We start from the raw sequence: 24,932 nt of genomic DNA, 5'->3' as shown, positions 1-24,932 counted from the left end.
ATAAAAGAGTTTCCGGATATTTTATCAATCCATCAACTGGTATTATCAGAAACTCGAAATTAATTCATTTCACGAGAAAAATTATTTTACAAGTTATTCACTTCGGGAATTATAATTTGATGTTGGCTCCGGATAAGGAAACGAGACTTTTAAATATCGAGTATCCAGATTCTGCCGACGAAGCTTTTAATTAAAGGAAAAATATTTCTTGAAATATTTTGTTTTATTTTTAATTTTCTTCAATTTTACCCTCGTTGGATGCTGCATTACAGCTGAATGTTTTCTTTTACAGATGGTACACGCGACAATCGGGGCAATAAAGTGTCGAAGCGAGCGAAGCCGCTCGATCCCGACGAAGATGATTATTATTACGACGATCCGGTGGACGAGAGAAACAATCCGACCAACGAAGCGCCAGCCGTGCCACCCGGATTCCTGAGCCCGTCTGTACGCGAATATCTCGATCTCGGTAAATCGATACCCGGTACGTATAAACAAGATCATCTCTCGCGCAAAGTTGTCCCTTTGAGAGTCGATCCTAGTCGGCACAGCTCGATTATACACTTCGTTTTTCTCTAGAATTCATTCCTGCCCGCAGCTTTCTCGTTTCATCCACCCTCTCTTTCCCATTTTCTCTCTCTCTTTCCTCCCTCTTTGACATCGAGTGGACGTGTCGCGTAAAAAAATCGACCAATCATGTTGTGCTCGAGAAATAAATATAAAACTGGGGAGAATAAATTTACACGCCGAGACGGAGAGAAGTTGGACTCGCGAGAGACTTATTGCCAGGGAATAATGAGGAAATGGAGAAAGCAGCAGATATGACGAAATAGGCAAAGAGAAAGAGAGAGGAGACAAGTCGATTGCGTTAGACGCGTCTTCCGTCGAATGCGTATCTTCCGTATTCTTGAGCAGGAAATATTTCATGCTCGACGGTGCCAGACTGCGAGAAATGCTAGGATCGCGAGAGTTACGCGCGGAATTGACCCTTTTTTTTAAGATACCGTCTGTTTGCGACCATCCTGTTTTAGCTATAAGGGGATGGCGGAAAAATGCCCCACCGAATCCGCGAGAAATACACAATCGCGCAATCGTCATCTTAAAACAGAACCTTACGCGGAATGATTTCATTGCAATCGAACAAAGATCTTATCAAGCTTGATCTTCGCAGATAAAAGTTGATACAAGCTTATTCTTATACTTTCGCAGAAATGCGTGAGTAATGTTTTATAAATAGATTCTTCCCGACGAATTTTTTCAAGTTTATTTTTTCCTTAATAAAAATATCAAGGTATGCTTAAACACAGCTCTTTCACAGAGAGAGAATTTTTTCTCTGAATTTAGCCCACAAAATTTTAGAAGAGTCTCTCGGATTAATATTTACCGCAATAAAAAATATGTACATAGTAAATCAAACATATTTTATATCTTATTGCAGTAGACATTAATATTTTTTAATAAGAGAAACTCTTATATAAAATTCTTCCAATATCGTATTATCCTACGATGATTTTCAGGGTAAATTCTAGAAGGAAAATTCTCTGTGTGCAATAATTATCACCTATTGACTATCAAAATTTTAATATAAGAATCATTTAAAAGCTATTTGAATAATTAAAGAGTGAGGAAAAAAGTGAAGAATGAGAGAAACTCGTGATTTCCGATGTCAATAAATTCGGGACACATCCTACCCTATAACTGGCGCACGAGGATGGTCGGCGGTGATGCGAACGAAACATCAGGTCGATCGCGATACGCTTTGCCGGCTGCTGCGCGCGATTATATAAGACTCGCCGGCCGCAAATGGATGGGATTTAAATGTAGACGAACGACGCAATACCGCCGCGTTCATGAACACCCTTCAACGGGTAATCCTGCCGACAATAGACGGCAGGAATGAGGAGGAAGATGCCGAGCGGAAGTATATAAGGAAATACGTAGCCGCGCGCATACCTCGACGAGCAATAACTTATCTTCTATATCCGCTTCTTATAACCCACTCCCTCTTTCTCTTGCTCTCTCTCTCTCTCTCCTCTTGTCCCGTAGTAGCATAAAGCACGTTTCAAACCGAGAAACTCGTCGAATACGCCCCGTCAAGGAGAGGTTCCAGCAGCAATTTCGCTGATATTCCGCAGCAAGCTTTCTACATCCGCAGACGAAACAAGAAGGGCCCACATCCCCCTTTTCCAACCCCTTCTGTTCCGCTTGCCGTTGTTTAACCGAGCTCTGTCATTCTCTCTAACACATTTCTCTCTGCTGAAAGTTTCTCCCGCTTGATATGCGCGCGTCAGCTGATCGATACCAACTTGCCGATATCGGCATTTTTCATCCCCTCTCGCTTACCTGTGTGCCATTAAAGTTCGCTGGCAACTTTAATCGCATAATTATTGTCGTCAATAGTTGCGCACTTATACGCGGCACCGTATATATATATTGTTTGTAGGTATATTATAAAAATCAAATTTGTCGGAAAAAATATTATTATATATATATATTACAGACTGACACGAGTCGGAGCGGCCTGTTAATCAGGACAATATAGTTGCGTCGATAACTTTCAGGGAATTCCGAACTTTAACTCGGATTAAATTCTGCTTGAATTAAACATTGACACTGAGTTTATCGATAAGCGCTTTAAAAGATCGCTTAGAGGCGCGAAGTTGTACGAAATTATCAACCATTATATAGACTGATTTTCATTTTCAACTTACGATGACGTATAATTAATATAATTATTCGCGAGAAAATATTTCGTTTCGTAATTTGGAATGTTTGCACGCAAAATTAATTTGAAATGAAATTTTTTTTGCATTTTGTGTTACGCATCGTTGCGTTGTCTACTTGTTAGTTTTCATCATGGTGCGAAGATCACTTTCGGCTCTAAAAATCATTATTTTAAGGTAACAACATAAGCGGCATCGTAAATTCACGTCAGAATAATTGAACGAAAAATGCTATTGATCTCGACTTCATCAGTGTTAACGGAGCCTTCTTTTGGCTTCTCTATTTTGAGAAAAATTACCAAAAATTATACAAAGAATTTTAATACAAAATTGACGATTGATTTTTTAATAATTTAAGGGACAATTCATTGTAAAGAATAGGCAGGGTGGAAAGGGGAGAACGCAAAAAAAAAGAGAGGAAAAGATAGTTAAGCCTAAGTCGTGGGGAGGCTTATTCTCAAGTTATCGCGATAATCTTGTTGCTCGTTAAACGCGCGTCGTGTCGCGTTTAAGCGCGATTTATGTCACTTTGTGGCGGCTAATGGGTTTTCTTTGAAGACTCGCAATTTCGACGCTGACCTATCGTAATGCAGGCAGGCAAGCGGCGTTTCGCTTCGATTTTCCTCGGTCGCCCTTCGACGCTGGGCCGTTGACGTCGGTCGTCGCGCTTTTATCCGTCGTCTCTCCCTTTAGCCGATCGATCGTAAAATATTTGCAGCCTTCGGAGGGAAAATTTCTATAATGGAGTTTGCACATCGGAGGGTGGAGGCTGCGCCGGCTGGGCAAGCCCTGCGTGTGCACATTACACGCGATAGAAGATGTCGACCGAACTCTGATTTATAAGTGTGCGCGATATATGAAGTGGGAAAGGGCATAAAATTCATACATTAAATTAAATCACAAGAATGAGAAAAAAAAAAAAATTTCTTTAGAGAGCGCGATCATTTATTTTCGCGCCGCGGGGATTAGCGCCCCGTCGTCGAAACGCGAATGATATGCGTACATACGCGGTTAATCTGCCGACCATTGTTGTACGAGATCTGATTATTTGATAACGCGTTAAACGTATTCAGCCGCGCGCGATTAAATCGATCGCGCTTTCGCTGTAACGCGCGAGTGTTGCGCGTTTAAATCCCTAAATGCTCTATGACCGACAGACAGCGCGATAATCGTCTCGACGATGATAAATAATATGCATCGATTATAAATAAATCCGCACGTCGCCCGCTTGTACGAAAATAAAATGTGAGAATTATGAAAATATACAGACGCGGAACGTACGAGTTGAATGTTATAAAAAAGAGCTTATCCAAAAATGCGCGATTATTTTTAATATATTCTCCACGCGGGCGCGAGGGAAATATAATTTAATAATATTCCCCCTGGATATTTCGATATAAATCAGGGATAGATTTATCGGCGCAGTCATTTATTTCCCTGACGAATGCGCAGCCGTAAATTTGAGAAATTTTGTCCGGGCGACAGCGTGAAATTCCACGAATATCTATCGACGACCTTCGTCGACGTCAATCTTAAGCGACAGCAACGACGACGAAAACGATGACGATGCGCCTTTCGTCGACGCGACAAGAACCGATTAGCGTTTGCGAATTTCCAAACAATGCACGAGGAATTTACGACGTCGCGTCGTTGCTCCGTCGTAAACTCCGGTGTGTCGGCTAACTACCGTAACACCCTTCCATAACAAGGGCTGATTCTGACGGCCCGAGGCAGCCGAGTTGGCGCAGGGCGCAAAGGAAGCGAGTCGATGGAAAAAGGCGATGGTGTAACGGAAGAGAGTGCACAAAGGCGCAAGGGACGAGAATAACGAGATGAAACGCGAAGAGATGGAGTAGTAAAATAGCGAAGGGAAAGAAAAAAATCAAAATTTTCACCTAATATAGAGAATAATGAGGTGAGAATATTTTATATAAAAAATGTATGCACATACGTGTCATGTGCATTTTTATAAAAAACGTGTATTTGAAACGTGCACAATATAATGGGCGTGTAATTTGATAAGAGTGAACGCAAATTTAATTTATACCAAAAAAATGCATAATGGATATCGCGTATTTTTAACTTTTCCACTCTCGTGTTTCGCATGACTTTTTCAGTAGCATTTGTTCTCCTTCAGCATTACGCGTTTTATTATTTACCAGATATGTAATAAAAAATCGAAATGTGAAATATATATTTCGTTAACAAGTGACGTTCGCTTTTTTCTTTCTTTCCGATCCGATGCGAGCGCAAAATAAAAATCATCTCGAGAAGGAGGAAGAAGAAAGGAGTAGCTGGGACATTCGAGACGATAGCGTAAACTTATGTATCTCATTGACTTAACAGTTTCTCAATCTCCCAAAGGTTCGCACCGGATGAGAAACCTCTCAATCTCCGAACCTGAGCTCGATATGCCATACTCTCGGATAGGATAATGAAATAGTCTAACCCCGGACAAGTTCTACAGCAACGCGACTCTCCTCCATGTCACGGTAGTTCCTGCAGAAGCGATCTACAGCTCGAGTGGGACAAAAAGGGAGACAGAAGAAAGAGGAAATACGGGAATTCTCTACTACGTACATCCCGCTCTTACACCCCTAAGCTTCCTCCCTTTCTCGCCTGTTCTTTCCTTCTCGCGTGCATTTCCTCTCTCGATTGCGCAAAACTAACCAGGTACGTCTTTACGTGCAATTCGTAACATACGGATACAATGGCGGGGAAAAGGAAATTAAGGGAGATACAGAAGGGTGTACAACGAGGAAATGGGAGATGATGAGAGAGAAAGAGAGATGGATGGAGGGAACAATAGGGGTTGGAGGGTAGTTGCAGCAAACCTCGTCCTCTGTACGCCTGGCTGACTTTATGACGATGGTTGCCACAGTTGAAACGTAAAAGAGAAGAAGATACTCCGCTGGGAATGCAGAGAGAGAAAGAGAGATTATGCGCGCGATCGTGCGGATGTCAAAATCTCGCCCTTTATATGTCATGTAATTGTCACAAATTTACTACTAAAAAAATATTGTATGAATTATTTGTGGGCGCACACTTGTATGATAAATACTTGTAGTAAATTTGTTATAAGCGCAAGAAGGAGATTACAGACTTGTGTTTGCAATGCTTCACGATATTATTTGTACAATTTATGATTAAATAACGATTCATATTTTATGTGTATATCGCGATTCATATTTCATTTCATAGAATGTATAATTAATGATCTATAAAATAATGACATGTTCTGTAAGTTTATTTGTATAATTTTATATGTTATGTAATATTGAAAACGTTTAAAAAGTAAAAAAAAAAGAACATATATTTGAAATGCATATTACGGTATAAAATCACAGACAGAATTTTGCCTCTTGTCGCGAATTATAGATTATTATCGAAAGCGGATTTAAATAATAATTCGTACCTGTTCCGTGCACGATTTACGATTAAACGATTTATGAAACTGATTTCGCCGAAACGAAGAATTAATTCTGCCAAATGATTCGTAATTCTCCTTCAATATTGAAATAATTTTCAAAAAGTGCACAAAAATACCCTATTATCCCGGGATTTTACTAGAGGAACAACAAGAATCCTCGCCATTAATGTCACGCTGCATCGTTCGCGCCGCTGAAAGGATTAATATTTCCCTCTCCGTTCGTAGGACAAACGCGCCCAAAGTGTAAACGAATGAACAGCTGGATAATCACAGAGGATATACGAACTGTTTAATCGTCTCGGTATGATTCGAAGCCATTTATAGAGCTCTCCGTCTCATTACGCACGACGCGGCTTGGCTAGGCTGTAGGCTCTAAGCGTTCTCGTTGCACAAGACAACGCTTGTGATATCCAAAAGCGATTTGCTTCCACTCACGCGAGTGCATTTGCGCGCAAACATCGGATATATATATATATATATATATATATATATATATATATTAATCGACAGAAATGCCGGAGGACGTCGAGAGACGGAGCCTCACCTGATACTTGCGTTGTTGCCCGCACAAAGCGACCTTCTCTGTCGAGATATCGACGTTCGTCGTTCTGCCAAATACAAGAGATGCTTATACGTGCGTGCATGAATATCATGTGTCCCTATATCCACATGTGTATGTGTACACATATGTGCTATAGGTGTAGAAAGAGCGCTGGCGCCGTGCAACTTTGAATTCATGATCGCGTGAATAAGTCGTTAAGTAATTACATGTCTTGTGGCTCGCGCGAAAGGGTTAATCAACCTGATCGACTGCTTCACGTCGTCCCGATGATGCGGCTTTACGATCTTAATGCAAACTACCGTCGCGACACTCTTTATCTAACGTCTAGTCTTTTCGTCTCGCGTCGCAAGAATGTAGGAGCCCTTTTTGGGGTTCCGCAATTTTTGCGTCTCTTTACGCTCTGCGACGATATTAGACAAAAAAAAGATCGTATCGCGTCTCTTTCGCGAATGACTCGTTGATCGAGAGAAAGTTGAGGAAAGGGAAGATATAATCCTTCTCGATGTCTTTATAATAATTGCCGGCGATAATAATAATAACGTGAATGAGAAACCTTCGCAGAGACACGGAAGAGGAAAAGAGGGGTTTAGCTATTATCGTTGGTACTCGTTAAAGAGTTCCTACACGATGAAAGAAGCGAAGAAAGGCAGAGCCAGAGAGGAAAAGATGAGAGGAGAGATAGAGAGGGAGGGAGGATCCTTTGATTCGCGTACATCCCGTTTTGCTTATTTATTCTGCCTCAGTAATTCAAGACAGAAGTTTCTCGGCGCGCGATCCAGGTCTCTAACGTGAACTTTTCATTGCGTTTTCCCAATACATCCGGCGAGTCGTCACGTAAAGAATATCGACTCTGCAATACGCGCATTCGTATACAACTCGAGTCGCAAAAGGAGATCGCGCGCCGTCAAACGACGAGCGGGAGCGTTTCTCGTTTGAAACGTCATCGGGCTAAATAATCGGTCGTATCAAAATAATGTAATAAAAATAATTTAATTTCGCGACACAAATTATTTCCCTTTTAAACAAGGTATATATCAAAAAATATATTCATCCACAAATATTAATACCGACTTAAATGCGTTTCTGTAAAAGACATTTTCCCGCCTCCCGATTTGTTCAAAGCTCCGGGTCAGTCAGCCAGAAACGCGACGCTCAATAAGGAAGTTCTTCAGACAAGTTAAGTAAAATGCGCGAGGGCACAGGAAAGGATCCGGCAAGGATCCAACAGTTCGGCGACATTTAGCTTTGTGATCCGCGTCCGAGTCTTGATTTTAAGGATTCGTATTTTAACTCGCGAAGGAAGGGAAGACGTGAAATGTTATGAGATTACACGCGAGAGAGGAGAAACACGCCATTCCATTCTCTCGACGGCAAAGATAACAAGACCCGGAGAGATTTTGGCCACGTGCCAAATGCGTAAGATTCGCAAGAACAGAATTGCTGAGCCCGCACGGTTCCCTTAAAGTAATGCTAAAAAGTACTCGATAGAGATAGCACTAGTAATCCAGCGTTTTCTCCGATTGGCGAAGAAAGTTGAAAACGAGGTCGACGCTTATTAAGAGAGTTTCTTCGTTAACTCTACGAGATCGTGCGTCCTAAGTAGACAATGTCAATCTTTTTAAAATTTTATATCGTAATTTAATTGCTGTATTTGAAATCGTCTGTAAAAGAGTGCCACAGAATAATTGTGCACAACATTGTGAATAGATCATCTTTGCTTCAAACATCAAAAAATCATCCGATATTTCGTCATACAAGTGTAATAATTATAAAAATGATGGCAAATTAAAATATATTGATATAAAAGTTTTCCTTATTTTCATATAAATATTTTTTATACCTCTAAGAGAGTTATTTTGCAATGCACATAATTCTGCAATTTTACACGAAAGAGCTACTTAGCAATTACAAGAACATCGCTCGGTTTTGTTTCCAGCGCGAGTATTTCTGTCTAAATAATTTCGCGTCAATATAGCATCCTGTTTTGTCCCCGGATCGCGAACAACTTCGTCTCTCCACTTCCAGTCCCACCCAATTTCTCCATCTCTCTTTCTCTCACACCATCACCGTCTACTCCTTCATGTCTCTGGCTAGCTAGCTATTCGAATCTCATCGGGCGACAAGCTTAGTTTTGCCAGGCAAGAATACTGAATCGTTCGTGAGAGCGTGCAATGAAGGCGGAACGAGACGTTCCTAGCAAGAAGAATGTAGAGAGAAAGAGAGAGAGAGAGAAACAATATGAGAGATATTTCACACAAAGTAGATTTATAATGGAATCATGCCGAATAAATTCCAACATGTCCTTTAATTAAAATCTGTTTCAAAATTATATTAAATAAATAATGCTAAAAATATTTATGATGGATTTTAATTTCGTTTTATATGAATTTATATTGCAAAGATGATATTTACTAAACGAGATTCAACTATTTATAACTGCGAACTGTTTCTACAAGAAATTAATTAAAACTGATCACATATTTCAAACGACAGAACATAAATATGAAGTTCTGTTGGACTTGGTAGTTTTAACTTTCTTTTAAAGATTTATAGAAATGTGCATCGCACATGTAAAATTAAAATAATATAAGAATCCTATGTATTACTTGACACGCTTATTATTTGCTTTACACATTTGTATCGTCCTTTTGGCTTTCCAGCGAGTCAAGAAATTTTCGCGTCGATATCGCTCGACGGAGACTCGTTGAAGTTAGCTGAAAACAGCGGATTGGCCAGACTCGGTCTCGAGTGCGTTGCAGGAATACCGATGCGACGAAATGGACCGGTCTGTATACGCGCGCACAACACCCCGGGAACGTATACAGTACGTGCACACCTTCCACGAGAGACGCGGTCGCATAAACTCGACCGTATCGCACCGACATCCATACGAAATTCGCAGTTTGTGCCGCTTGTCCGACCTGTTTTGTCAGCGGAAGAGATTCCGCTACACGGAATAAACGCTCGTTGTCTCGCTTCCTCTCTCGTTCCCTTCTCTCTCACCTTTATAGTAATTGGGTCCGCGTAATTATAACTTCGGTAGAATCCACGACAACAACACACCGTCGAACGTATTCTCGTTCTCGAGCTATTCACCCGTTTCGTTAGGTGTGCTCGCGCACCGTGTCGGTCTAATTATTTCGTTTTCCGTTGAACCTGAGAAGATAGAGAGGGAGAGACGCGACGAGGGCGAGGAAAAGTGCAATGGGGATGGAAGATCCCGAGGGCACTTTCTTGGAGCTCTTTTAACGGTCGCTTTAATGCGCCTACGAACCTCTCAACCGCAAACCGTTTCAAGTTGTCAAACTTTTGTTTTCACCTCCTTTGATCGCGATTTCTCTCTGGTTCTAGAATTACTTGTTTACACTTACGATATTAAATTAGAGATGTACCTACCAGTTTAGCGAATGCGAAATTATATTTTGGCATTCGAGCACAGACCGCGAAAATCTAATAAAATTAAAAGGACGAAACTCGATTTCTTTTGTGTATAAAAATTAATTATTAGACACTCAAAATTGTCTAATTTTTTTTTTTTGAAGTTTTATTTCCTTGGAAAACATCAAAATTATCAGAAATAATATTTATAAATTTTTTAACTTTTGATACACAATCGTATCACACGATTGTCCGAATAAAGCTATGCGAAAAAGTACGAGCTTGTAATGAGATTCAAATGGTTGCGATTGCAAAGAGATAGAAACAAAAGTAAAAAAGAAAAAAAAAAGAAAAAAAAAGAAAAAAAAGAGAGAGACAAACCGCTCTGGTGCACACCGACTCGTTTAACCCCTCCGCTCATTTAAGCAGTTAATTCGTCCAAATCGCTCACCGCTTTGCGGATTTTACGCAAAGGGAATCCGTAAGCGCTGAAATTACAGCCAGAATAATCCGTGAATTATTTAAGGCCTCGAATGTGCGATCGAACGATATCAAGCGGGATGATCAAACATATTTGAATGTTCGAAGAGATCGCTTCAGCCACGCATGGTTAAAATATTGTCCGTAATTTGGATTAATCAACTATATTTTGATTAAAATGAATATTTTGATTAAAATTAATAAAAGAACAGTGCAGAGAAAACAATTTGGAGAGAAGTTTATATAACGACACGATTTCTCGTGTTATATTGCAGCAATGTTTCTTCAGAGCCATTTGTCATTTTACACACGGAGAGAATTTTCTCTTAGAATTTACCCTGAAAATCATGGTGATTGGAAGAATTGTATAAGAGTTTCTCTGATTAAATAATATTTACCACAATAAAAAATATTACTATACATAGTATAATTAATGGAACATATTTTCTACATCTTATTGTAGTAAATATTAATCAGAAAGAAACACATAAAATTCTTCCAATACCTATTGTCTCATGAATATATGTCCCATATGATGTAAATTATAAGAGAATATTCTCTCTCTCGATCTGTATCTTATTCTTATTCTCTCAATCAATCTTTCTCAACGCGATAAAGACTTACGGTACTTGATTGCGATTGCAGGTCGACCAGGCACGGATTATCCGGTGTTGGGGAAGGTGCCCTACACGAATTTCTACTGCGACGACCAGTCCTTCCCCGGCTTCTTCGCCGACGTGGAGACGCGATGCCAGGCGTGGCATTATTGCGACATAGACGGCCGACAGGCAACGTTTCTCTGCCCGAACGGCACGCAATTCAGCCAGGCGGTATTCGTCTGCGACTGGTGGTTCAACGTGAGATGCGAGCTCAGTCCGAAGCTCTACGCCATCAACAGCCGACTTTACGGTACGCCTACCGAGAGTCCGACCAGGCCTCATCGACTGATCACGAAGGAGCTCCTGGAGAATATCTTCGTGCGTAGGAAATGAAGAGGCGGAACACGCGATACGCGCCTCGAAACGTGTCAAGCGGAAATAATATGCGAAAAGCGCCGCGAGTCTTGCAAATGCACGCGAGGTATCCTTTTATCCTCTTTAAAATCGAGAGAAAGAGAGAGAGAGAACCGATATTGTAGTCACTTAATTATTCCATTATACCGCTGATCGACAAGCCAGTGTGAGTCTTGTGCCTGGGCTCTATCACGACTGCGGAAATACTTTCACAGGAAACGTGAATTCGAGACCATCCCAGACGAAATAATCATCGGCCGCGAGGAAAACACGCCGGCGCGTTTAACCGGGACAATATCGTTCGAATAATTTCACGGATATCGAAAGATCGTCGCGAGTCACTCGAGTCACATTCCGAATCGGGGGATTATCGGGAGGAGATCGATCTTTGTCCAATGAATATCGAAGCGACCAGCAAAAACTAGCTTCGAGTAAAACCAGGAGGATGCTGAGCAGCGCTGTGTCAATATAATAAGACAGGAACCGGAGGTGGTCTTTTGTTTGCGTTCACCTTTCCACACCCACATCTCGATACGATCCTCAATACGGTTTCTTAATCGTTGACGAGATCCCGTCTGAGCTACAGCTCTTTTCTCTCTGCCGGCGTTTTTACCAAACGAATGTCATCGACGTTTCTCTATCGCGCGTCTCGTCGGTGGATAAGAAACATCGGGAATCGATCGTTATGACGGAAGTACGAGAGCCACGTGCCATCGACACACTTGCGTAAAAATCAACCAATCACGTCCGTCGTGATCAATCATCAAATTCGGACGCGACGTAGCTAATTATGTTAATCTAGAAATAGATCAATCTTGACAAAGTTCAATCACTCTTTAAGCTTGGAGATTAAGTCGGTAGTTTTCGTTGTATATTGTCAGAAATGAGTTCTTATACGCTAAATTGTGTGCTACAAAATATTGTTAAAATGTTTCTGTAAAAATTATTCCGATTGCAAACACACAAAGCATTTTTAACCGAAAATATTATCAACTTGTTAATATTGTTATATGAATCGTTGAATGAAATAATGATGACTACAAATGAATAAAAATTTGATAGTTCTATATATTACTTTTTATACACAATTATGACAAAACACGTTATTATATAGAAATGTTATTATATGCTGTAAAAAAATTCGCTTTTCACAACTTCACAAAAATATTACGATTTATTGTTATAACTTATATTATTCATCCAACGATTCACAGCGCAAACAGTGTAAATTTATTTTTTACATATACACGTATATTAAGAAAAATATAGGAAAGGAATTATTTAATTCGAGTAATCGTTGAACAATATAAAAATTGTATTGTTTTGCAAAATATCGAATTTTTGCGACAATATAAATTTTGGTGTCTGTTTCAAACTGCGTCAAAAGGAGAATCATTTTGCGCGTGTGCGATATCGAGAGGGCGTAAAAGTTGATGCTGCCCGAAATCAATAGCCGATAATACAATTGTATGTACACTTTTTGATTGTGATGCCCGAGCGAAGAACGACAACGGCAAGCTTGCCGGCAATTAGTAATGGCATGTTGTGCGATATTGTTGCAATTTGCGTTTCGTAGAGTTCTGAAAAATTATTGTCGCGCGACGAATTCTCGCTATATGACTAATAAAACGAGCATAATGCTCAAATTTAGTTAAAATTGCGGGCTGCGATTTTTTAATTCTTTTTTATTTCTTCGTCTTCATCGTGTAGTAAAACCGGTAGATAATAATCATCCTCGAGACAATCAACCCTCGTGTCTCGAGTACGCTTGACTTTCGTAGTGTTAATTAATTGTTGCGATTGTGAACGAGCGAGCGTACATGCGTATGATTTTGTGTTTAACGTCGCGTTCGCGTTTGTAACGTTTGTTGTAAGCGCTTTTTGCAGTGGAATGAACAACACATGTGCCTTTACCTAATATCTTCGCGCCTTGTATATAATAGAGTTAAATCATACTTGTCTACTACTAAGCGCATTACATGCTAATTTTATTCCGTAGCACTACAAACTTGTTAGTAATTTTGTGTCAAAAAAAACCAATCAATGAATAATAAAAAAATTCCATGTTTTTATCAAAATTCTAATAAGCGCAATCGATGACGGAAAAATGTGCGATTAAAAAAGGTTTTCTTCTAGAACTCTTAATGGATAATTAGTTATCTTCAATTCTTTGATATCCAACGAGGAATGTAATTTTCATAAACTCCTGGACGTTATGCAAGAATGCAATTACTGAAATTTTTATTTAATATAAGAGAAGAAGCTTTTCCAGAAGGAAGTTACGGTAAATGAGTTCAAAAACTTTTTGACAGGGTGTATTTATAATGAGAGATGCCGACCTTTGCCAATTTATTAATGAGAAACAGTTAACGGAGAGACAATTTCAGTAAAACTAAAGATTAATTCTTAAACAAGTGGCGGGATTTAAGCCGAAAAGTTGAACAGTCGCACTTAATTTGATTATAAGAAAGGAGGGAAGAATACCTTATTCGTTCGGTTCGCGGTTTATACATAGCGCGATTAAATATGCGTTATTAATTGACAGCGGATTTGATCGATTTTTATCTGTAATCGCGGTTTCAGACAACGTGGGTAAAATCACATTTAACTCGATTTACGTGTCGCGTCAACCACAATCATTGACGCGAAAGCAATAATAAAAAAGGACGCGTAGCGATATAGTCTAATTTGAAACGAAATTCAATTCAGTTCATTTCCAGCGTTTAAAATCTGCGCTATTGAAAGATGTGTCCTAAAGGCGAACGAAATGATTGGCGTTTTTTTAATTATTATGCACGCATTTGACGAACAATTTTATTTCTAAGACAAAAATGGAAAAAAAAATTATTTCTTTAAACAAATTATTAAATACGGTATTTTACGCGCTGATGAGACAATAAACGTGTCATAATCACTTCTTCAAACTTAAAATTTAGACGTGATAAGAAAATCGATGAAGGAAAAAAAATGCGTTAAGACAATATTATATAGTTTTTCCACAGACTGAGAGCGTCTTCATTTTTATATAGATTGAGAATTGTTAAAAAAAAGTTGCCAATTATATTAATTTGATAACGTTAGCGACGAGTCACAACCGATTCAATCTCCTATACATTGTATGAAGAATTTTATATAAAATATCAGATATCTATGTTGCGTTAAATGAACCGCAAGTTGCATTTCGCGAAATAATTGGTTTTGTATCAGAAAAAATTTTTTCCACAAACTGAGTTAGTGCGGCGCGATGGTATGTTTCGAGGTTTTGTCTCTGTGTCTGTTTCAATTTTATTTTATCTCCTCCGCCTCTCTCTTCTCTTTCCTCTTCTATTAGATTCGTTTCGAATTGCGCGGCCGGCATTTTTCATACTGCGTATGTACATCCGTAGACGTCCTCACAATTAAATAATCATTAATTGTCGCACGTCGCTCGAGAAAATATCTGGTGTATTATAAATCGTATGAAAATATCACGATATTTATTATTAGAATTTTTTATTTTTGTAATCGCGCGAAATATTAATTAAAAATGACTGCTCTACTCCTCGAAAAGTTTTCGCCTCGATTTATATTTCGATTATACACAATCTTACGAGCGAGTCTGGCAAACGCGATGCGCAGACTAGCATATGCAATCTTCAGTTTACACGGATGTATTATAAATCATATAAAAATATCACGATATTTATTATTAGAACGACTTTTTTTATTTTTGTAATCGCGCGAAATATTAATTAAAAATGACTGCTCTACTCCTCGAAAAGTTTTCGCCTTGATTTATATCTCGATTATACACAATCTTACGAGCGAGTCTGGCAAACGCGATTCGCAGACTAGCATACGCAATCTTCACTTTGCACGGATGTACGAAATCGTTTATTCAAAACGGCCATAAAAAAGATCGATCGGTATTGGGAGAGCGCTCAGAGTTATTGTCCTGGAAGGTGGATTGGCAAAGCGAGAAGAACGCGGACCGTAAGGTGAAGGTGCTCACCGACGGAGTCTAAGAATCCATCAACGAAATCAGGTAATCAGGTGGGCCTGCACGAACCACTTTCCAGGGATCCAATTTCGCCGGGAGTTTCGCCCCTTCCTTCCCGCCCCTTTTCTTGCATTTTTCTTCCCTCCCTTATTCCGTGCAAGTGCAGTACGTGTGCGCAATGTGGTTTCCCGGATTAGTTCAATTTTGCGGACGAGCTCGTTTCAGTGGGTCATTCGACATGTCTGGAAATGCGTTCTAAACATCGACTTGAGTTTTTTTTTTTTCGAAATCAAGTTGAAAAAATGGCATATCAATAGATTGATATGACGTGAATTCAACATCGCAAACATCCCCTGACAAGCGCACGATATTTTTATAATTCGAGAAACGAATAAAATAAAGCTTTGGAAAATAAAAAGCAGTAATATTTTATTTAATAAGCGAGATGATTGATCACATCTGTCACAATTTTTCAAAAATTCCGCCCTTAATGACGAGACTCTTTTGACGTCACTTTTAAAGAGGGATGCAAATGAACCGTAAAACCGGGTGGCTCGTTTACGAGCGCGGAAAGTTTTTAGATCCGCGCGAGGATGGAGTTGACGATCGCGCGAATGAGAAGGTCTGTTTTATCGGTCTGTGAGTTCGAAAGTAATTCTCTTGCTTGACAGTAGAACCGAGAGACCGCGCGACTCGTGAGACTAACTTCGCGAAGACGAGGAATGCTCCCGTTTGTCTCGGCTTCCTTATCGATTGCGCTCCTCGAATGTAATGTCACTTCGCGGTATCACTTTTATACCCCTTATACTCCTTACACCCTTATACTGAGATACGGGAAGTTCGCAAAAGTCAAAACAATTAATAATAAATCGAAATAATTAATCGCAATGAAAGAAATTTTGACTAGAATATTTTCCAATTTATACTGCCACAAAGATTACTGAAAATAATGTGCAACCCTCAAAGAGATAACTAATTGATTCTCGATGTAAAGAACCGATTCCGAGAACACCGTTGGTGTTCAGGCTGCAGTATACCTGGCTATTTTTCGCGACTGGCGAAAGACAGACACGCGGAAGAATTATTTTCGTTCGCATAAACAAAGCCGCGACTTGAAAGGGGAGTTTAAATTGTTCGCTAGTTTTATGCGCCCGGGGCGCTCTCGCTCTCTTTCGTTCTAGTCCAACCCTCCACCACCTAATTCTCGATGTTCCTTCTCTTTTTTATTTCACTCTTTCTCTTTTCCCTCCCTCCCTCTGTGCCGAAAGGGAGAGAGGCGAATGCGCGCGTGTTGTTGCTGCTGTTGCCGCTGTCCATCAGGAAAGATCCCGGGATGCGAGTCTGCGCTTGAAGCCCATTGATTAACCGTTGTCTGCCGCATGCAGCGAGCGAGAGAGGAAGCGGAAGAGAGAGAAGCGCGCGCGTTCAACGTGCCCACGAGCAACGTTTATGAAAACTTTGTGCATCGGCTGCACTGCAACAACGAATAAAATAACGATTATATCCCGGGCCAGTTTCTCTCGCTCCGCTCTCTCTCTCTCTCTCGCCCCGATCCGCGAGGCCGCTTAAATTATCAGCGTTTTCCATTTTGTATCGCCGATTACTTGCCCCGAAGCCCAGTCACCGCCATCGCCGATAAGCAACGTCAAAGAGCTCCGCGCTCGGCTGCAGAGTCAAACGCAACGTGTCCACCCTGCGTTATTAATGGACCGTTTTCCGGCTGGTCGTTCTTCTAATATATTCCTACCCGATAAAACGCTGATCTTACACTTTGATGAGCTGGGCAAGTGTGCCTAAGGTTCGTAAATTATAATACAGCGAGGGAAAATCGATACCGCTGAAGGAATATTTACGAGGACACAAAGGGTCATTTTAGTCAAATATATTCGTAAGGATGAGAAAATTTATGAAACTTATGCAAAACCTGCTTTTCAATGCGAACGTTGCAATAATAATTTTTGAAAATTAAGATAAGAGATATTTGCTTGTTGTTTTATGTAAGCAAAATTCATGTATTTTAAGCTTAAATTTTTCGGTTGGATTTTTATACGTTTTTATATGTACATACGGAGACGCATCAGCGTATGTATAAATATGTCCCGAATTCGACGCAGGGAATGAATAATTTCTGCGGAAAAACAGCGTATATTTTCAAGTTTTTTCTACGATGAGAGAGTATTTCGAATATATACGATATTTACGCCGATTGCAGCGATGTTCTGTCTCATCACAAAGGATTAAACCGACAATTGTTCAATCGCGCATGTTATGTATAACCTGATACGACATGATGTTAACACGCCAGGCTTACGAGGATTACAGACAAATGATGCTGCAGTGATCGATTAGCACGTAGCATCGTCCATATAAATTAGAACAATTTCCCATTGCATTTCCAACGCAATGCCGCGAATAAATTAAAGAACACACGTGCAGGCAATAGGAAAATTATATATAAATCACTCACCGGATGAAGATGGCGATTAATTTAAATTATCGACTTACCTGAAACAAAAAAAAAAGGTATAATGTTAGTGTTTCAACTAAAAACATATATTCAGAAAAACCATATTGACTACAATTATATATTACAAACATTTCCTGCAATTACGCAGAAGGATAAAGCAGTCGTGATTAATTGAGAGTTTAATACGTAACGAGTGTCGCAACATAATAATGTTGCGAATGAAGATGTGAAATGCGATAAGAAATACATGCATGACGCAATTAAAACGCTTAATCGAATATAATTCTTACACGCTAAACTAAGAAACGTCAAGAATGATAGACACGATTTCGCGTACAGAAGCAAAGTGAGATACGCGGAACCAGAATAGCTCCTAGAATCAAACAAGGTAGGAAGCAAAAAAAAAAAAAAAAAAAAAAAAAAAAAAGTACGCACCCTCCGCGATTTTTATTTTCGTTCCCCTCCATCTGTCCAACCCCGTTGCTCTCTCTCCCCATTTCGTCCGGTTTTTTAATTCGCGCGATATTTCCTGGTCGTTCGCATGTTAATTTTCGACGACCAATGACGTGGCAGACCCGCGGGGCACAGACGTCGATGATATTTCGCGAGCGTGTTTCGAGAGCGGGTCGAGAGCAAAATTCCCGATCGGACGCGCAACCAATCCCACCCCCGTGTCGCGTTTCTCTTCGATATCGATATGAGCGAGCGTTGTACTTTGTCATATTACCGAAGAGTGTGCAATACGCGCGAAGAACACGTTGGAGAGACAGAGAAAGGGGAATGACGTATAGGGGATGAAATTAAGAGAGGGCACATGGAAACAATTATGGAAGAATTTTTCAATCAACATTTTATGGACGCGCAAAGTTTTCGCGAAAAGTAAATATTGATGCTGACGCAAATTACGCTCTCCCGAATACATAGTATAGCTACGAAATAAACAATGGTTTCGCGAATATAATCATTGCGTGGCGCAATAGTTTATGCAACCGATGATGATATTGAATCAAACCAAATGCAAATTTAATTTTATACGTTCGATTGTTTAATTACTCATGCAGATTTGCATACTGGTTTGCGTTAATTAAATAATTAATTAAATATCTATCGAATATTTCTGTGATCCCGTTTATATAGAATGAAAGCATGCGCGTGCCAGAATTGTTCCTTATAGTCTAATTATTTTTCAGAGGACAATTATATTCATTATCATTTCTCCCCCTTCGTTATATAAATATTGATGGAATTCGATTGTTTTATCGACAATTAAAAAAAACAATCCCTTGAATTAGATAACGGTTGACATTTAACGAAGAGCGTACATCAAGTGAAAATATTAAATGAAACTAACTTTTGTTATTGTATAATTTCATATATTCTCATCGATAATTATATAGTCATTTCTAATATATGTAATAGTTGAATGATATAAAGAAATGTATCTGAATAAACATAGAAATTAATAAATTTATGAAGTGTCATAATTAAGTGTTATAATGCGATTACCTGAGCTGTAATCAAGCTGTTAACTATTGAATTTTTGATAAAATAAAGTTCACATTAAATAATTTGATAAAAAATATCGTACATAGACTTTTGAGAAAGTAAAGTGATGCTATATGTTTAATGGACTCCTCATAAGAAGCCTTGGAATCTCTCATAAAGAAGATCGAATCATCTCAGTTTTAATTGACAATTAAAAAAAGCTTAGTGGCAAATTGAACTAGTGTTGGAGATTTCGATGCCCGAATGCAATCGGCAGTGGAACTTTGGTGCCAGGCATTGGAGTCCCTCGTTTCTTATAACAACTTTACATCGACTTTTTTTTCTTCTAGACTCATTGAAATTTTAGTTATTATATAGTTCATCTCGCAAAAAAAATTGGAAAATCGATTTGATTAAAAATAGTATGATACAATGTGTCAATCTATAGATCTGTCAAAAATTTACGAAGATTTATTGAGATAGCAGTTCCTCTATAGTTCATAACTAAGAGCAATAAAGAAATAAATTGTATTTAAATATGACAACATACTTTTAATACACATTTTTAAAATTTTCCCTATTAAAGAAACAATTATGTAAAATATTAGATAAAAAAGATATATCTTTTTTTAATGAGAACTTTGTTTTAGTCTGCCGTTTTGTTCTATATTTTTTAACAAACATAAATTTGTGAAATCTATGGGAAAACATTTTCTTGTATAACACAGATTTATACAACAAAAATACCTATTGACATACGTCGGTTGTCAAATACATCGTCAAACAAACATCTATTTCAAAGAATCGTGCTTGAGCGTGTTATAAATAATCCGTGCAGCTAAAAATCACTATGGTTTATGGTTAATCCGGCAGTATTTTTTCTCCTTGATATATTGCACCCCGGTAGTGTATGTACACAATGCGGCTGCATCGAACTGCAACCCCACGAAAATGGCCGCGTATACCTGCGCGCTTGATTATTCACAGTTATTCCAATGAGTTTTGGCTTTCGAAATTCCATTTTTTATCCGTCACTGTCTGTCCATCGTCCTTGTACTTTCACGGAAAATTTACGGTGACAATACGTCAAAGGACGTATTCTCTTTCATTTTTAATGAATAACGAATATAGCAAAACAAACTTTATACTAGACGTAACACATTTTATGAATCGTACAAACATATTTGAAGAAAATTTTCTCTCGGATTAATTTAGTTTTTATCAAAATGGCATTATTTTACACGAATACATATCTTAAAAACATTTTTAATAATTCTTAACTATTTGATTTTACTTTCACTACGAGTGTCGGAAAATTCGAAATCTCATTATAGCAAATAGGTACTTAAGAGGCAAATATTTTCATAAGACGCAGCAATTAGTGATTTTTCGAGAGTAAGAAAAAATTCCACTCCATTTGCAATTCGAATATAGTTTATAGCCGAAGCGGAACGGTCTTGGTTGGACAAAGAAAGGAAAAAAAGTGGACCGTAAGACCTTGAGAGAGTTTAAACGAAAGAATCTGTTCGCTATACCTGTGCATGGTCATCGAATGTTTCGCGAAACGGAAAGAGAAAGCCCGTCGGACAAGACTGGTCCATATACAACATTGGACTGCTTTCTTTCAAACATTAATTCGATACGTTCAAATATCCTATAAAGAATGAGAAGTGACACAAAGTTAAACGATTATGTCAAGCGTAAACCAATGAATCGGTGAAAGTGAAAAAGAACACAAATGATGATGCTCTCCTCTTTCACATTTATGGGTAATTCCACGTCAAATCGGACAAAAATCGGCCTTTTCGACTTCGTATTTTTTAGAACAAACAAAACTTTTTTTACATGAAATATATATAAAAAAATAAAAAATTGTATTATTTGTAACTTCTGCAAAAAAAATATTTCGGATAAATGCAAAAATACGTATCTCCTTATTTTATGTAAAAAAAATTTCGTTTGTTTTAAAAAATACAAAGTCGATTTTTGTTCGATTTGACGTGGAATTACCCTTATATAAATAAATAAATATTCAACGCATTATTTTGAGCCTTGTTGCTGACCTAGATTCAGATGAAAATTTCGGAATTTCCGTTGATGTGGAAAATAATGAACAAGATCGAACGCGAGAAAGATGACAGGAGAGGCAAAGCGAGCGCGAAAAGAGAAGAAAACGAGGAGAGACGGAGAAATTATGGAGCCGTTGTCGACTGGTGTTGCTCTCCCGGTTTAATCGCATTCAAACGTCTGTGAGCACGTCGGAGTCTCTCTCCTCCCTCTCTGCCGAACACATGTTTCTCCGATTTCATCCGATGCGTATGTGCACACATGGGGATGCATCTCTCGCTCGCGATGCACCCGTTTGTGCTGTGCATAACCGGGCTACGCTCTGCATCGGAGAGGAGAAAAAGGGACAGAGAGGATCTCTCTGTTCTGGACCGTTGGATACCCACTTGCTTGCTCACCAAAGAGTATCCTATCGTGGGTAAACCGGCTCGGAACGTTTGCGCTCTTGTTGCATCCACCCACCTCATTCCCTCCCACCATTTCACACAGCGATCTTTTTTTTCATCCGCGGACTTTTTCTTCTTCCTCCGCACGTTGAAAAATAAAGATCGCTAAAAGGATTCGCCGCTGCCGCGATTATTATGCTGCCCACGTCGCGTTTGTCTGCTACTACCATTACACATAACCGGTCGTTGTGTTACCTACGTAGTTATCCAACCGGAAATAAGCGCAACGAAATGATATAATAATCGATTCTAAGTGATTCTAAGTGCACTGATAAATAACTTACCGCTCTCCGTACGATGAGCGCACATTGGATTTAATAGAGCATCTCTATATAATTGGATTACATAGTCAACAGAGATTCACGGAACTCAATAATCTACAATGAGCGTAATTGTTAAAAATAACGTTTAATAATCTCTCTCTCTCTCTCTCGCTTTCTCTATTTCTCGAAATATATTATATATGCGGAAAATACCGTTCACGCGGATATGCGTATATATAATCTATAATATTATTATGCAAACAATTTTCTAAGTGTCGATAAAGTTTCGCAATCGGTTACGCGTTAGCAAACTAACTTTGTGGAAACGCACTCGTGATCGAGCAAGATTACCTGTGAGTCGAGACGATAACGATTTGGCCAGCCGACCAATCAGTTAAGAGAGCGCGTTCGTGTTAAAATCTGCATAACTAAGGTCCCGTGCGAATAAACACCCCGGTGTCCAACGCAGACGAGAGTTTCCCTAACCCGCGTGATCTAAGTGCAGATCCGTGGAGTCTCTGCAGTTACTTGAAATATTCCGGAACTTTCCGACCAAGAGGGTAGAGAGATACGAAAGTCTATCGCCGCCGGGGTTAATACGGTTCTGAGTCAGTATTTGTGCAAAGAAAGAAAGAAATTTAAGCTAAAGCTTTCCAAAAACGCTAAGTATACAGTCTATACAGAGCATACAATGTTAGAACGAGGGTATCTCAATTCTTAAGTATTATTAAATTGAATTAAATTAAATTAAATTAAATTATGATAAAAATTAATATACGACGCATCATAGTTTCTTTTATTTATGCGCAAACTTAATTAAATGTTTTGAAAGTAAAAATATCTTTATTTATTTCTCGACTCTCCAGTGTCATTTCGTTTTCCCTTTTACAAGTTTGCAGTAGTTTATTATATTTTTTCCATTTTAATCTACATCCGTTTTCCTGTCACTCTCTCTCGCGCCTTTTCACGACTAGATTACATTCTCGTTGCTGTCCGATGCACTTTTCGCGAGTGTATTCAGTGCGAAGCGACGATAGAGCGAGCAGATTGCAGAGATATATCGAACAGATGCGGCGTCGAATGTGCGACGACCGTACGCTTTTTCCCCTCGCAATGGATAGTTATTATTTCGTTACATTGCACGCGCGATGCTGCAAAGGATTATTTTATCGCGCATTTTCGCTTCGCCGCACTTGAAATATTAATTTTTTTTCGAAGCAGTAATTAATTGTACGCTCGCGTGATCGAAAAAAAAAAAATTATGACGTTTTATAATTTTAATACTCTATTTCGTTAAAAGAAAATAGATAAAAAGAAGAGAGTTCAGGGAAACCATTCTTAATCTTCAAAATTCGACATTAAATCTATAGTATTGTGTTTCTTTAAACATATACTTGTCTTTTACTATACGTATTCTTAAGAAAATATTGTTTTAAGTAATTTATGAGAAATAAATGATGGCGGAACAAGTTTTTATAATTAATTTCTCTAATCTAAAAAATTATGTAGAAGCTCATAATTTTGTACAAGAAAAATTTCTATAAATTCTATTTAATCCATCTTCCGCAGAACGCGATAGCACTATCGATCTCAAAGGCGGCGCTTCCTGACACGTGTCTGATAACTTTTATTAAACTCGTACCTGTCCTGTCTACTAATTTGCTTTCGAGTTATTTGTAATTTTAATGACTAGGTATCTCGCTCGAGGTATCTCGTCAAACAAGTGTGGAACAAGGGGTGTTTCATGTTCGACATTCGGTAACACACACACACACACAATTGCAAACACATTCGCTCGAGTCGACCGAGGTATTGTGTTTTAAACATGTAAAAAAAAAATGTAAAACAGATAGTTTTTTCGGAAGCGCACAGAGTGCACAGAGTCATAAATTTAATGCAGAGTATTTCCCCTTTTTTCCTCCTCCTTCCTCCCCCATTCATATTATATGCTTTCATCATATTGCAAACACTCTCGGCCGCGTGTGTCGATGGAAAACATAAATCCATATTTAGCCAGATTACACGCGCGGCTCTCGTTTATATATTTGCGACTCACGGAAAGATATAATTTCTGTGCGTATTTTATCCTATCTCCTCTATTAAGTCTCCTCTTTTTCCATTTTTAATTCTACGATTCGTAAGGTTTTTATGCGCGAGTAGAGAAACAATGACAAAAAGTGAATAATCCAACAAAAAATAAAGGAACAACGTTCTGTAAAAAAGTCATATTACTTTTTAATTCAATACAATGTTGATTTACCTTTCATCAATTTAATATTTAACAAATTTTTGTAAAGATCATAGACTCTCGAATGTATCGAGTCGTTTATTGTACGATTCAATGTTTACTTGCGGCGGTATTTTTGCAAATATTTGTACAATTTTCATCGTTCTCCGGGAGAATGCGTTATCTAATAAAATACCATACGCCCGAATCAGCTACTGTATGAATTTCGAAACGTACCCTTTGTCGTCGTTTTTTATTACATTAGTCTTATTTAATCTTCATTTCGCTGGCATTTTCCCCGGTCCCGTATTTCGCAATTTCCATTTTGTATGCATATCACGCGTACTGCAGTCCGATTTCGAAGCCGTATACGTAGTATTTGCATGCGTTGTATTATTTTTTTCATCAAACA

General features: G+C 38.7%; 2 protein-coding genes across 3 annotated transcripts in view; one reads left to right on the top strand and one right to left on the bottom strand.

Moving 5' to 3' along the window:
* LOC114928409 (uncharacterized) overlaps positions 1–15,527 on the top strand; it is a 57,040-nt gene extending 41,513 nt beyond the window's left edge. Inside the window, exons 2-3 of the mRNA XM_029299576.2 lie at positions 293–484; positions 11,219–15,527. Coding sequence (XP_029155409.1) covers positions 293–484; positions 11,219–11,565 — 539 coding nt within the window. The 3' untranslated portion in view covers positions 11,566–15,527. The remainder of the gene's footprint in view (positions 1–292; positions 485–11,218) is intronic.
* Positions 1–24,932, bottom strand: part of qin (tudor domain-containing protein qin) — a 141,387-nt gene that overhangs the window by 52,181 nt on the left and 64,274 nt on the right. The gene's annotated exons all lie outside the window — the stretch shown is intronic.

Source organism: Nylanderia fulva, unplaced genomic scaffold (assembly GCF_048542155.1).
Source record: "Nylanderia fulva isolate GAGA-0341 unplaced genomic scaffold, ASM4854215v1 Scaffold1, whole genome shotgun sequence".
Lineage (NCBI taxonomy): Eukaryota > Metazoa > Arthropoda > Insecta > Hymenoptera > Formicidae > Nylanderia > Nylanderia fulva.
This window is presented reverse-complemented; position numbering and strand designations above follow the sequence as displayed.